Below are 16,141 nucleotides of genomic sequence, written 5' to 3' on the forward strand. Positions count from 1 at the left end.
AGAGCTCAAATCATCAAACGTGCAAAATTTAACTCATAATCTCCCTTACACCTGCTCTCTATTACACTGGGATCCTGCCAGTGACCCATGTCCAAATCTTGGATTCATCTTTGTTTCCTTTTCTCACCTTCCCACAGCCAATCATTTGACACACCCTGTTGACACAACCTCCAAAACCCTTCCCTCATTCATTCATCACTATCACAACCCTAGTTTAGGTCTTCATCACCTAGATGACTTAAGTAGTGTACTCATTGGTTTCTATATTTTAACCTCATCAATCAATGATCCACACAATTGTCAAGCACAGCTGAGTTGAATTGCAGGTCAGTTGCCAGTCACCAAAGACTTTCAGTGGTTTCCAGTTGCCAATAAAAAAAATAATAAAAACTTAACTGGCATTTAAGATCTTAATCTGGCTCCAACTAAGTTTTCTAGCTTTATTTCATACCATTTTCTCTTAATATATTATGTATTGCAGACTAACTTACCTATTAAATATTCCCTGATCTTTTTCTGTTTTCCTTCACCTCAGTGCAAAGAATTCCTTGAAATAGACTTCATGCTTGGAATATACTTTCTTCTCATCACTGTCTTTCAGAATATTCCTCTTCTTTCAAAGCTCAGATCAGTTGTCACTTCTCTGTTAAGCCTTCCCTTATTCCTCTAACCAGAAGTAGTCTCTTCCTCTTCAAATTTTCCTACATTTTTGTCTGGCCTTATTCTTTGACCCTCATATCACACTTAACTATGCACATATTATTCCTTCAAAGAAGAAAATAAGCTCCTTAAGGGCAAGGACTGTCATTTTATTATTTTTTTGGTTAGTCCTTCTTTTTTTACATTTACATATATATTGAAAAAATAATTGACACAATTATCAAATAAATCTGGAATAAAAACGCATCCTAGTCTTGAAACCATACAAAAATCCAGAATTGTGCAATGAAGCTCAAAGATGGGAGTAGAAAATGAACTATGCACTTCCTTGTCTCTGGCAAAGAGAATCCAAAGAGACAGAGCTTATTGTGAATTAGTGACAGGGTGAACATTTTCTTCTCAATGTTTTAAAGGTTGATGGAAATACTGACCAAGACAATATTTTTGTTCCAATAATAACCCGGAATCTGTGACTAAAAGTTCTCTTTAAATTATTTGGATCATAAAGAAAATATGTGTAATTTGCCTTTTCCTTTTTAAAAAAGTTTTATTTTTTGTCATGCAGAACATACTTCCATATTGGTCATTATAAGAGCAAAGTCATACAAAACCAAAACCCCAAAATAAAACCAAAGATACACTAATGTGAAAGTCAACTCCAACACATCTTTGCTGGAGGTGGATAATATTCCCCATCATAAGTCTTTCAGGATTGTCCTAGATCGCCAAGTTTTCACAGACCATCATCATCCAATGTTGCTGTAACTGTGTACAATGTTCTCCCAGTTCTGCTTATTTCACTCTGCATCAGTTCATGCAGATTTTTCCAGCTTTTTCTGATATCACCTTATCATTTCTTATAGCATTAATAGTATTTCATCAACAACACATACCACAATTTGTTCAGCCATTTCCCAACTAATGGACATCCCCTCAATTTCCAATTCTTTGCCACAACAAAAAGAACTGCTCTAAATATGTTTGTACAAGTAGGTCCTTTCCCCTTTTTCATTATCTCTTTGGGATATAGACCCAGTAGGCATTACCAGATCAAAAGGTACATATAATTTTATAGCCCTTTGGGCATAGTTCCAAATTGCCCTCCAGAATGGTTGGATCCATTCATAGCTCCCCCAGAAGTGCATTAGTGTAGGGACTGTCATTTTAGAAGCCTGTATCTCAGACACTCAGCACTGCACATAATAGTTGCTTAGCCAATGTTTGCTGAATGAAAATGTTCCTCAAAACGTGTCTAGCAGTTTATATTTATGTAGCACTTCATTGTACAACATATTCTCCCACAACAGCCATATGAGGCAGGTAATACAAAATCATTATGCCCATTTTACAGATTTTTTTAAAAATAGGCTCAGAGAAAGCATGCTATCCTCATTCAGAGGAAGAACTGTGGGAGTAGAAACACAGAAGAAAAACAACTGCTTGATCACATGGGTTGATGGGGATATGATTGGGGATGTAGACTCTAAATGATCACCCTAATGCAAATATTAATAATATGGAAATAGGTCTTGATCAATGACACATGTAAAACCCAGTGGAATTGTGCATCAGCTATGGGAGGGCTTTGGGGGGAGGGGAGAGAAAGAACATGAATCATGTAACCATGGAAAAATATTCTAAATTAACTAATTAAATAAAATTTTCCAAAAAAATAAAATTAAATAGAAGTGGGAAAAAGTTCAGAAAAATTAAACATCTTATTAAACATGTTAGTTACACATTAAACATCTTGTCAATAATCAAACAGCCAGAAAGTGTCAGATTTGAACCCACATTTTCTGACCATAAATAAACCCAGTACTCTTCCTACTCTGCTATACTGACCACAATCCATGATGTGGTCACTATAATAGCTGATATTTAGAGAGCACTTTACTGTAGATTCCATTTGGCCAAGTGCTTTCACACATGATCACATTTGGAGCTTCCAATATCCCTCGCATAGTCTTTTAAGTAGTGAGAAAAGGGTTGGTTCTCTCTGTAGCCCCTCACAGCATAACTGAGGAAAGCCGGAGGGGAAGATGCTGCAATGGGGGTCTGGGAAGGTGACGATTTCTGTCTGCTTTAAGGCAGGGACCAATTTAGTTTATGATACCTGGAATGTGTCAGTTAGAAGACCCAAATCCACCACCCAATACTATGTATGCCCCACATGCCCATGTCTGGAACAAGATTTGTTGTCTGTTTTTCACCCACTGGATATGGACTCTTTTAGGAGTTTCCAGATAAATTCCATGAGACTGAAATGCACAGACATCATTCTAGTCACTGATTGCCTTTATGTAAGAAGCCTAAGTAAACAATTTTAATACCACTTTATTTAGTGCAAAATGCTATTTTGAATTCTCTTTCGCTCCTCTTCTGGAGACTGACAAAGTTCAGTTGAATTTTGAGGTAGAATTGTTTCTACTGGGGTTTCCTACTACAGGAAAAGTGAATATATGGTCAAAAAATAGTTTGCTTCCCCAAAGGAAGTAAACTGACTTGTTTTGCTTTTTTTTCTTCCTCTAACCCAATTGTGCCAAGTCATTGTCTAAGATTAAAAGATTCATGAGCTCCAGAAGTCAATTGACCTTAACCCTGGTGGAATGGAGCTGGATGGAAATAGAAAGGGTGAGGAAGTGGGAAGGACCACTGCTGTTGAGATAACAGGAAAAGTGAAAAAACAAGTTTTATGTAAACAAATGTTCTAAAATTGAGACCAAAAGGAAAAGAATGACAAATAATATTTATTACACATTATTTTCCTGTTTTCTTTCTTCTATGACCCAGTGGATAGATATAAAGTTCATCTTTAATAAGCAGAAGTTTAGCATGGATGAGGTTGTACCAGGGTTTTATTATATGACTGAATTTACACACTGTTTTGGAAGACCCAATTCAACACAAATTCCAAACATTAATGACCATAATTACAAAGCATTTTAAGGTTTAAAAAAGGTTTTCCTTATAACCTATTAGGGAAAATATTCCTATTCACATTTTACAAAAACGTAAAATAAATAAGAACTTCACTTAACAGAAGATGAATTTGACAAGATTAATATTATACAACTAGTACTATGTTAGAGACAGGATTTGACCCCAAGTCCCATGTGACTCCCAGTGAGTGCAAGTATCTTTCTACTGTACCATACTACTGTAAAATCACTTTGGGAAAGGTCTATAGTTACAAAAATTATAGTGACCTATAGTGGCTAAGGCCTAGACAGTAAGGGAGTATTCACTAAGAGGAATAGCTAAAGAAATGATGATGGGGGGCAGCTGGGTGGCTCAGTGGATTGTGAGCCAGGCCTAAAGATGGGAGGTCCTGGGTTCAAATCTGGACTCAAAAGACTTCCTAGCGGGGTGACCCTGTGCAAGTCACTTAACCCCCCTTATTGCTCTTTGGCCTTAGAATAAACACACAGTATTAATTCTAAGGTGGAAGGTAAGGGTTTAAAAAAAAAAAGAAAGAATGATGTATGAATGTAATAGAATACTACTGTTCCACCAAAAATTATAGATGGCACAAGAAACCCCATGGATGAACTGATACCAAGCAAAATGAACAAGACCAGAACAATTCACACACAGATTTTGAAAGACTGAAGAACTGAGATTAACAAGAGCAAGCTCAATTCCATATGACAGAGGATGAGCCATGCAAATTGTCTCCAAAAAGAGATGATTGACTCAAGAAAAAGAATGAAATATTCATTCTTGAATACATCCAAAGCAGGAATTTGTTTTGCTTGGCTGTACGTATTTATCATAAAGGTTTTGTTTTTGTTTTCAAAAAATTGTAGCATTGGGGGAACTTTTGGAAGAGAAAACATGCATATTGGTTTTTAAAAAGTCAAATAAAAGTTACATGTTTAAAATAAACTTAGAATAATTTGTATGACAAGAAAAATGTGGTACAGGGAGATAGAATAGCCATTAAGTTCACATTAGGGAAGGATTTCAAAGGCAATCCTTCATTCGTATCTTTAGCAAACTTACTGTTCTTCCTACTAGCCAGGTGCACTGTATCCCATTGCTGACTGTATCAAATGACAACACCACACTGAATAAGTACAAACTCCAAAGGATCGTAATCTTCCTTATGGGGACAGCACCCCTCCCCCCTTTCCCAACCGCATATCCTGGGACGGAATATCACGGCTCTTCCCCAAGACCTTAGATTTAGGCGTAGAAGAAACCTATAGGACCAAATGCCTTATTTTACAGATAAGGAAACTGAGCTTGGAGAGAACACGAGTATGGTGTAGAATTGGAACAGGTTCTTCCTGTCTCCGAATCTAGGCCTCTTTTCACGAATGCCTCACCATCTATTTGTAGATAATAGCAAACGGTTAGAAATGGAGAGTAAACATAAATCTTACGAGTCCAATCCATTCCTGACACGTGGTCGTTTTCCCGCTTCTAGTTCTGCTGACAGATCCCACGGAGGCCCGATTCTCCCAACGCGTCAGAAGGCAGTGTCACGAGATCCCTGCAGAGGGACTGGTGGAGGGGGCGGGGCTTACCCAGACCAATACTTCATACCCTTTGACTATTGGTGACCTAGGGAACTCTGGCTTTTTGAAAGCTCATCATAGCAGTGTTCTAGATCCTATGCCCAAATTGCACCCCCAAGCCGCCTGTGAGCAACCCACCGCCACCCCCAATCACCCCAGACAATGGAGTAAGTGCTCAAATTGGGTGGCTCGGCCAGGCCTGTGAAAAATGTCCTCGGGCACTGTGGAGAGGGGGAGGGGAGCAGCCCCCCAGCTGTCATGGGGATCCCGTTTTCCTTACCTGCCCACTCCCTTATTCTAGTTTTCCTCACCCAAGTCTCCCTAGGATTAAACTCTAGAGCTCCCTAACACTATGCTAGGCTCCCTCCGCTGGAATGTGCAATGACCTTCACATCAATCTTTTCCTTTCCCATGCCTCCCCATGGGCTCTCCCTGAGACCTTGCTCCCTCTTGGGGACACAGGCTCCCTCCCTGGTTGACCTTTCTTGCACTGGCTGAATTTTTACTCATTCCCCAACACAGTAGTCGAGCTGGGGGAGTTGAAATACTTCATGATGCTCAATTTTTAAAAAATCTCTCATCTCCCATCCTAGAATCAATACTATGTACTGGTACCAAGGCAGAAGAGCAGGAAGGGTTAGGCCTTAGGGACATGCCCAGGGTTTCACAGCTAGTATTTGAGGTCATATTTGAACCCAGGACCTCCCATGTCTAGTCCTATCTACTGAACCACCTGGCTGCCCCCTCCTCATTGCATTTCAAAGCTCAGTCTCTACCACCATCCCTCAGTAGGCTGAACTCTGGTTCCCTCAATACAGATCCATCGACTCAGCAAGAATTCTAGCAGACACTGGCCACAGAGCTCCAGGACACATTAGTGGCCTCAGTCTTCTGCTTCAAACTTCTGTACTCCTCTGTAAACAAGTGGTCAGCCTCTTGCTTCCTGCCCACCAGCTGACTTAGGAACACTTGTTAAACAATTTGGTCTCTGGAATGTTCACTACAGCCAAAGAAGGAACTACTGGAGTCTGAGAGCAGATCAGTGCATGCCGTCTTCCCCTTTATTTCCTTCATGAGATTTTTATTATATGTGTGACATGTGTCTTCTGTCATGACATAGGCAATATGGAAACCTGTACAGCATGAAATCACTGGTATAACCTACATCAGGCTATTTATTGCCTTAGAGAGGATAGGAGAGGGGAGGGAGGGAGAGAAAATCTGAATTCTAAGATGTCAGAAAATAATTGTCCAAAATTGCTTCTACATGTAACAAAAAATAAAATAGAAACTTAATGTATAATCAATATCAAATTGCTTGCCTTCTCAAGGAGGTGGAAGGGGTAAGGAAGGAGAATTTAGAACTCAAATTTTTAAATGTTTGTTAAAATTTTTGTATGTAATTGGGAAATACTTAATGAAATTATTTTAATTTTTAAAAATTGGTGTTTGTCATAATCCACTCTATTTTTAGTTTTTATTTTTTTATTTGAAAAAAATTAATTGATTTATAATATTTTTCCATGGTTACATAATTCATGTTCTTTCCTTTCCCCCCTCACACCCCCTTCCCATAGTCAATGAGCAGTTCCACTGGGTCTTACATATGTCATTGATCCAGACCTATTTCCATATTAATATTTGCACTAGGGCGATCTTTTAAGAGTCTGCATCCCCAATTAACCCATGTGATCAAGCAGTTATTTTTCTTTTGTGTTTCTACTCCCACAGTTCTTCTGAATGTGGATAGCTTTCTTTCTCATAAGTCCCTCAAAATTGCCCTGGATCATCATTGCATTGCTGCTAGTAGATAAGTCGATTATGTTTGATTGTGCCAATGTATCAGTCTCTGTGTACAATGTTCTCCTGGTTCTGCTCCTTTCACTCTGCATCAATTCCTGGAGGTCATTCCAGTTCACATGGAATTCCCAGTTCATTATTCCATTGAGCACAATAGTATTCCATCACCAACAGATACCCCAATTTGTTCAGCCATTCCCCAATCAAAGGGCATCCCCTCATTTTCCAAATTTTTGCCACCACAAAGTGCGGCTATAAATATTTTTTTGTACAAGTCTTTTTTCCTTATTATCTCTTTGGGGTATAAACCCAGCTCTACTCTATTTTAGAAAGTCAATGGCGGGGGGAAGAGGACTTGAGTGTGGTGCTAGATATTAGAAAACACTAGAAGTTATTAAATGTTACAATGGAGGTAACATAGACTTGCCCTTTGGAAAGATCAGCTTGACGAGTGGAGGACTGACTAGAATGGAGAAAAGCTTAAAGCTATGATGGTGAATCTATGGCACCCATGCCAAAAAGGGTACACAGAGCCCTCTCGGTGGACATGACTACAGTCATCTGCCAGTTTATTAGAAAACCGGAGAGACTAGGGGTGGAGCTGTTCCCCATGTGCATGAGGTCATTTCTCACCTGGAGGGGGTGGGGAATGAAAGAGAGGGCAGGATGGAGCACTCCATCTCTAAAACATTCGCTATTACTGACAAAGAGGACCTAATCACAAAATGCTACTTCAGTGATCTAAGAGAAAGGAAAGGACTTAGCATCGATTATATTCCAGGCACCATGGTAGATGTCTCACAAGACCCAGGGGAGGGAGGGAGGGAGATACAATTATCTTAATTGTACAGTTAAGAAACTGAGAAGTTAAGTGACTTGCTCAGGGTCACAAAACTAGTCCTGAGGGTGGATTTGAACTTAGGTCTTCTCGATTCTGGGTCCAGGACTCTGAGGACATACATCAAGGTGACAGCAATGTCAGAAGAGAGAAAAGGCACAGTGTAGATGAGATATTGCAAAAGGAGGATCTACAGGGCGAGCTTGAGCAACTGATTGGATGCAGTGGAGGAGAATAAAAAGTAGAGGGTCCTGGCTAGATTGAAAGCTTGAATGAGTAGGAAGATGAAGGAACCTTTAAGAGTGAAGGGGAGGTAGGAGAGGGCCAGGTGGTTTTAGACCTGCTACATTTAAGGTATGTACCAGGGAGAGGTGCCCAGGAAGCAGTTGGATAGGATCAGGAGAGGTTAGGGGTGAGAATCTTCTGAAAATAATGATCACTGAATGGATGGGAGATGCTAAGAACATTAAAAGAAACAGTACAGAAGAGAAGGAAGGGGGCACAAGCCAGGACTCTGCAGTGACACTCCAGATTCAGCAAGGACCATGAAGGATCAGTGAGACAAGCTGGAGAACCAGTCAACACATCAAAGAAGTTTGAATCAAGGGGACAGCTGGGTGGCTCAGTGGATTGAGAGCCAGGCCTGGAGATGGAAGGTCCTAAGTTCAAGTCTGGCCTCAGACACTTCCCAGCTGTGTGACCCTAGACAAGTCACTTAACCCCCATTGCCTAGCCCTTAATGGGAAGGTAGGGGTTTAAAAAAAAAAATCTGATACAGAAGGCATTATATAACAAAGATGACCACATCTGGAACAAGGGAGTGGAGGTGGGGAGTAGCTTCTTTGGCACCAAGTTTAGTGTTTATACTTTCACAATTCTTAGTTTCAATTTTGTTGTAAAGTGTTCATTTTCCCTGTTGCAGTCATTGTCTATATTGTTTTCCTGATTCTATTTACTTTCCCATGTTTCTGTATTGATCATATTAGTTTCTTAAGAGCATATTACATTGCAGTCATCCATTACAACTTGTTTAACCATTCCCTAATCAATGAACATCTTTGTTTACAATTCTTTGCCACTATGAGAAATGCTGCTATGAATATTTTGGTGGTTACAGAGCCTGTTATTATTACTGTCTCCTCCAAGACCAGCATGGTCTAGCATTCCTTCCTTCCTGGGTTTGGAGAGATTGGTTCCAGAGATTCCTTTCCTAGCATTTGGAGTGAGTGGCTGAGATCCCTGCCTTGGCTTGGAGACTTTTTTCCCTGGACCCTTTGTTGGCTTGCTGGGTGAGTGGTTGAGATTCCTGCCTTGGTTTTGGAGAAGGCTGTGTTGGTGGAACTCTGGCTGAGTAAGATTACTTACTCAGGGAAATCCATGGGGAGACAATGGGACTTAATACTATCTTCAAAGTTAGCTCAGCTGCTTGTTAAGAGTACTTCTCCCTATCTCTGCTCTCTGTCACTCTCTCCTCCCATCTCCTCTTTTTCTCTCCTCCCTCTCTTCTCTGATGTCTATGTCTCTTCCTCTCTGTCTCTTTCCTCTCCCTCTTCCTCTATCTCTGCTTCTGTATGTCTCTTTCTTTCCCTCATTTATTTTGCTATCTGATAATTATAAAATTAAGACACAGTCTCCAATCAAAATGGGATACATAATCTATAAAAGAAGACATAAGCAAATTAGAAGAGCAAAAAAATATCATCTATCAGTTTTATGGACAAGATAGAAATGTATGAGATTATGAGTTGTAAAATGGATAATTCTGAGTACGTTAAACTTAAAAGTTTTGATAAAAATAAAATAAATGTGAAGATTAGAAGGAAAGCAAAAAATTGGGGGAAATTTTCAGTCTTTCAAATAGAGGTCTCATATCAAAAATATATAGAGAACTTTGTCAAAATTTATAAGAGTAAGAGCTTTCCCCCAGTTGATAAATGGGCAAAAGATATGAATAGACAATTTTTGGATGAAGAAATTAAATCTACCAATAGGTACATTAAAAAAAAAACACTCTAAATCACTAGAGAAAAGTAAGCCAAAATAATTGAGTTATCTCTCACCCATCAGATTGTCATTTAAAATGACAAAAAGGCAAAATGACAAATGTTGGAGAAGATGTGGAGATGTGCAGGAACTAATACATTGTTGGTAGAAATGTGAACTGATAGAACTATTTTTGAGAGCAATTTGGAATTACAGCCAGAAAGTTATAAATTCATATCCTGAGACCCAGCAATAGGTATATTTCCCAAGAGATCAGAACAAAAGGAAAAGAACCTGTATCTTTCAAAATAATTATATCAGTTCTCTTTGTGGTGGCAAAGAACTGGAAATCAAGGAAATGTCTATCAGTTGCGGAATGGCTAAACAAATTGTGGTATATAATTGTGATGGAAATACTACTATGCCTGAAGAAATGATAAGCAGATTAATTTTTAAAAACTTGTCAAGAATGCTATGAGATAATGAAGTCAAATAAATACAATCAAGAGAATATTATATAAAGCCACAAATTTAATTTTGGAAGAAAAATTTGTGAACATTCACCTCCAAAAAATAAACTGAGAAATGGAAACACAAAAAAAACATAATCTATATATTTTGCCAGATGATACCTTCTAGTTTGGGGAAAGGATGAAGGGGCTGAATACAAAAAAATAAATTTAGAAATTAATTAAAAAAAAAACTTTATATGGTCTTCAGACAATTTTAATTGTTAGTCTATAGAATTCCAAAATGCATTCCAGAATAGTCAATTCACAGCTCTGCAATAATGTATCATTCTCTTCACATCCCCTCCATTTCCATTTTTGCTTTTTTTGTGTGCCAATTTTCTGGGTATCAAGTGAAATGAAGTTGTTTTTGATTTACATACATTTCTTTAATCATTAGTGATTCGGAACATTAAATAAACAATACTTTTAATTTGTCTAATAATGGCACAAAAAAAAACCTTTTAGTTCTTAAGTAATAATGTAATTGAATAATGCTTCATTATTTTCAAAAAGTCCTTCTATCCAAGGTGATAGGGATTTGTAAACAATAATTGTTAGTAATTAATTATTTAGTCATTTTGATCAATGTAGCCAGCCATGCAAAAGTGAATCTTCTCAGATTTCATTCACCACAGGAGCTTTTCAATTTAAATCCATTTTTTTTCTTTCTTTGGATGATTCTGTTTAGAGGATATCACACCTGAAACTTCCTATTTATGTGTGGATATCTTAGTTGTACTTTTGTATGAGTGTGAAGAACAAAAATGCCAACTTGACTAGACTAGGGCGTGGGAAAGGGAATAATAAAAAGGTTAAACATCAAAACAGCATACCTTTTCAGGTCCATGATGTAGTGATGATTAGAAAAGAAGAGCTCACTGGCTACCTAAACCATCTACCCACTAGGACACATTTTCCAGTAGCTAACACAGCTCAACAATTTCCACACATGAGCTATGGTTGCTTCTCCTTAGCCAAAAAAAAAAAAGCTATAAATGTTTAATACCATGAAATTGCAAAACAAATAAATTAAACTAATACAATTAAGGAAGGTCAAATATGGTTGATAAGAACTGAGCCTCTTTCAAAGAGGTTTCATTAACCTGGTGGAGCCTGTGATAACATCTCATGATAAAGGTTGGTTCAATATTGGTTCTGTTTCCAATGGAACATGGGAAGATCCAGGAAAGTGAGGATAAACCTGATAAGAAACTAGACATAAATAAGTCAACCCTCTTTCCTGGTCATTAAAGCTAAACAAGCCTCTTAATGACACTCAAGAAAACAATACAGTTTGAAACAGGGACCTAGTAGTTTTGTGAAGTTAAAAGCCAAGACAGAAAACTACTGAGACCAGCTACCGAGTGTCATCCTTTAAAAGGCAATTTTTTCCCAAAGCAGTTGGGAGGGTTTTACCCTGTGGCTCTAGGTCCACATTTCCAAATTATTACTTTCCCCTTAAGTCACACTAAAAAGTTTAAAAACAAAGTGTGTTTTCTGTTATTGGGATCAGTTTTCTTCCATGAAGAAACAGTATACCTTTTGTGTGCTTAAATTAGGCAAATTATCAAGTGAGTAGAGTGTTGCTGTTTAATACCTGATCTGGCCTTCTGTGTAGTGTGGCAAAAGCTGAAGTCTGTCTGCTTATCCAGGACTATGGATAGTAAATTCTCATTAAAAGTGAGAAATAGTTAAGCACTGAGGGAGAAGCATCTTTATTTAGGGTTATCTCTTCCTATTCTTATAATAATCATGACCTTTATAGAAACATGTTATGATTCAAAAGCACTTTACCTAAATTTTCATTTCATGCTTACAACTACCCTGTTACCTCTAGTTAAATTAAGAATCCTGAAGGAAGAGGCTGGTGTTTGAATCCCAGTTCTATTGTACCCTATAGGATCTTGGGCAAGTCACTTCATTTCTTTAAGCTCATTAGTAAAATGAAGGGGTTGTGCTAAGACCTTTGACACTTCTTCTAACTTTAAATCTATGAAAACTTCCAAGTCCCATTTTGAAATGAGGAAATGGAGGGATGGACAAGTATAGCAATTTACAGGACTTAGCTGCTACTACTGCCAGTGTGAAGCCTGTGGCTTGCTCTATTCCTCTGACACTTAAGTGCTTCCAATTTATATGTAAAATCAAAATGAGGGGGCTAGACTAGATTGTTTCTATGGATCCTCCAGCAATGGGTCAATATACTCTATGTAATGAATAAATTTAAAAAATAATATTAAGTCCTTACTATGTAGACTAGGAATACAAATGGAAAAGCAGTCCCTAAGCTCAAGGAGCTCACATTTGATGGAGAGACAAATACAAGTTCCAACTGCAAGTCAGAAGAGAAATCCAAATGGTTCTAAGAATGTGTAGCAAAGTGGATGCTAATGCGTCTTCTTTAATGTTATTCCCGCCAATAAAATTTTATCCATTTCTGAGTTCAAACCATTTGATGATGCCAAACTTCCTAAACTGCAGCTAGCTCCCATCTTCACAAGGATTGACTTCCGAAACGCTGACTGCAAAGACTGGCAGAGAAGTAGGGTTGCTGGTCTGGGTGGGCGCTGCCTCTCCCCTGGGGGCTTACAAACCTGGCCATGCTAGCTCCTGCCTCTTCAGAGTATCTTCCTGCTTGTTAGGCTGGCTTGTCCTGCGTTGAGCAGCAGTTATTGGTAACTAGTGGAAATGGCTAGCCCCAGCTCCACAATAACCGCTTCCGTATTCATAGTTGCAGGAGCTGGGATGAAGTAGTCAGTAGTCAGGGGCTGTTATTCCTGGGGCTTGGGGCATAACTGCCTCAATTACCACTTGGTGGTAGAAGAGTGATTCATTTATTCCCAAATAATAGATCTTGCTAATTTCTTTTTTTTTTTAGAGGCTGCCTTTATAGACCTTCTCCAGTAATAATATCCCTTATTTTCAAATTGAGAGTACATAGATATGTAGATGCATATACTATATATAGATGTGTGTATATATCATATCATATTATATATATTCTAGGGAATACATCTTTCTGATTTGAAATCAGGACTCAAGACACTTAACTAGCTGTGTGACCTTGGGCAAGTCACTTAATCACTTTGTCTTTCTTTCCTCATCTGTAAAGGCTAGAGATAGGAAACTCCAATTCCCCCATCAAAGATGTTTACTGAAATGGAATTTCCAGTTTCACACACACAAATCTGATTTCCTGTAACCCAAAGTATGCATATGATGTAATATTAAAAAAATGAGTTGGTCAAATAAAGGGCCAGTTTCCTTATCTTTAAAATGGCGTGCTTGACTAGATTAGATAGTTCCAGAGATCCTTTCTAATTTTAGTTCTCTGATTCTAACAAACAATCCTGAGGTCGAGGAGGAGCCACCTTGTAATAAGGTCTGGTCTAAGCTATGGGGCCAATAATTACTCTGCATGGACAGGAAACAGTCCAAAGATTTCAGGTCATAGATCCCCCTGGGGTGAGGGAAGGTATGGTCTGTAAAGGCACATCCTTATTTTCACTGACCTTTGGATTCCTTTGTAATCTTGTGTATTTCATTTTGTGCATTTAAAAACACTATTCAGAGAAAGGGGCCAAAGGTTTTATTAGATTACCACATAGGTCTACAGCAACAAAAGATTTAGAACCAAAGCAAAGTAAATAATTATCCATAAAGCACTTTTTTTAAACAAAAGAAAATCAATCTATTTAAAGGCCTACAAGCTAATAAGTAAACAAATTCAAAATAATTAAGTCCACTAGGTATGCCTGAGGGCAGATAAGTGGCACAGTGGATAGCTATATGAATGGACAAGTCACACTTAACCCTGTTAGCCGCAGTTCCTCGTCTGCAAAATGAGCTGTAAAAGAAATGGCAAACGATTCTAGTACTTTGATAAGAAAATCCTAAAGGGGATCATGATGATTTGGACGAGGCTGAAAAACAACTGAGGAAAAAAAGGCTGGCCTAACTAGTATTTTCATTCTTTTTTTCTTCTCTTTTTTTATATCACACAGTTAAGAATAAAAGTACATTTCAGGACAGATTCCCTCCACTGGACATAAACCTTGGATTGAGGAACAGGAAGCACAATTCTAATCTAAAGTATAGAGAATTGTAAGTGGTCTAAATTTATTACTTATTTGAGGATATATTTCAATAAATAATAATGATCAACCTATCTACTACTACTAAAAGCTTTCTTCAGTCTGGCTCTCTCACCAGTTTCATTTATGAAGTCCATATCACCAATCAGAACTGTTAGACAACTACTGATTAACAAACTAACAAAGGCTAATAAATCTGTCAACATTTGATGAGTTACTTGTTTTGTTAAGTACTCAGCAGGATAGGTAAATATCACCCAAGACTAAAGAGAGACCCAGGGAAAGGGAATGAACACTTTATATAGTGCCTACTATCCACCAGGCACTGGGCTAAGCACTTCACCAGTATTATCCCCAGCTCTCCTCTTTGACCTCTCCTCTAAACCATCATTCAGGGTTCAAAGATCACAGTATTTAGAGTCAAACAGAACTTTAGTGTTTTTCTCCTTCTAGCCTCTCCCTCTGAAGATGAAAAATGCAAAGCCTCCAGAGGTGTGGGGTGCCCACTATGACCTGAGTATAAAGAATCAGACCTAAGATTAAATCCTCAGTCTTCTACCTCTACATTAAGTGTTTTGTCCTCTATTCCATACAACTTGCACTTGCTTTAAAGAACATTATGCTTTGTGCCTGTGGTCCTTTTCACCTCTCCATCAATGATCCTATGATAAAAGGAGAAATGGTCTAACAAAGGCACATGATTTAAGAGAAAAGAGACTGAAGAAGTAAATGTCCTGACTGGCAACAGCAGCAAGGCACAATGTAAAAGAATTCCCTTTTTTGTTGTAAATCCAGATTTGAGTTCTGGCGCTCTCATTTCCTTGTCAAGGATCTTGAAGTTAAAGCTCTCTCTCTGAATTTCCATTCCTTTATCTCTAAAAACAGTAGTACCACTCAAAACTACAGACCTGAAAGCTGATTATTGAGGAGTCAGAGGGAAAAGAGACAAAAATGACTTGGAGGTTTCCAGTCTGAGTCATCAGGAGTATTTAGTATTATCTCAGAATTGGGGAAGCTGGAAAAGGCATGTTTAGAGATAGAAGAGGCTGAATAAGCAGAAGATTTGGGGGGAAAAAAAAAACTTGTGAGGAAAGCAGTAACCACACAGTAGCAGATCAGGCCAAGATGACAAAATAAGAAACACCTGAAGCCCACCAACAATGCTCCAGAAGGCCACAGAAGAACAAAAATGTGTCAAAACAAATACTGGAGCAGTAGAACCAAGAAAAGAAAGGAGTGAAGTGGTACGTGGACAGAACAACATCGAGACAGCAAGGAGGATTCATCTCCCATGGATGGGGGAAGTGGGGGGTTGGGGAACAAGGCTTGGCAGAATTCAGATCAATATAGGACAAAATGCAGGGGAAAGAGCACAAGCAGTTCAGCCCAGTCTTAACAGGGTACAGAACAAGTAGCAATGGCAGGAACAGAGGCCAAGCACACAGGCAGCAGTGGGAGGAACTCAGCCCAACAAGGTCAAATGAGCTGAACAGCTACAAACCTCCCCAAAGCAGGCTAATTCTGCAGAGCCCTCAATCTGAGACCAAGACAGCTGAGCCAGCTCCAGGCACAGTACAAGCACAGGACAGTACTCCCTCCCCTCCAGGAATGAAGTTAGCTAAGCTTCAACATACAGACAAAAATCAAGGGAAAAAATAACCCCAGAATGAACAACAGATAGAGGAAAAAGCCTGAAGCTAGAAAATATATCAACAAGAGAGATGACCAAAA

General features: G+C 38.6%; 1 protein-coding gene across 3 annotated transcripts in view; it reads left to right on the forward strand.

The window, feature by feature from the left end:
- The window catches only part of FBXO25 (F-box protein 25), a 227,982-nt gene extending 213,498 nt beyond the window's left edge, over positions 1–14,484 (forward strand). For 2 of the 3 annotated variants that reach the window (XR_008915523.1, XM_056813387.1), the window contains one exon: positions 14,321–14,484. Coding sequence is in view for 2 of the 3 variants with exons in the window: in XM_056813387.1 (XP_056669365.1) it covers positions 14,321–14,368 (48 nt within the window). In the remaining variant the exon portion in view is untranslated. Of the gene's footprint in view, positions 1–4,186; positions 4,526–14,320 lie in introns of those variants that run through there. The other variant, XM_056813388.1, reaches the window with a different exon arrangement.
- The last annotated feature ends 1,657 nt before the right edge of the window (positions 14,485–16,141 follow it).

This window comes from Monodelphis domestica, chromosome 1 (genome assembly GCF_027887165.1).
Source record: "Monodelphis domestica isolate mMonDom1 chromosome 1, mMonDom1.pri, whole genome shotgun sequence".
Taxonomy (NCBI): domain Eukaryota; kingdom Metazoa; phylum Chordata; class Mammalia; order Didelphimorphia; family Didelphidae; genus Monodelphis; species Monodelphis domestica.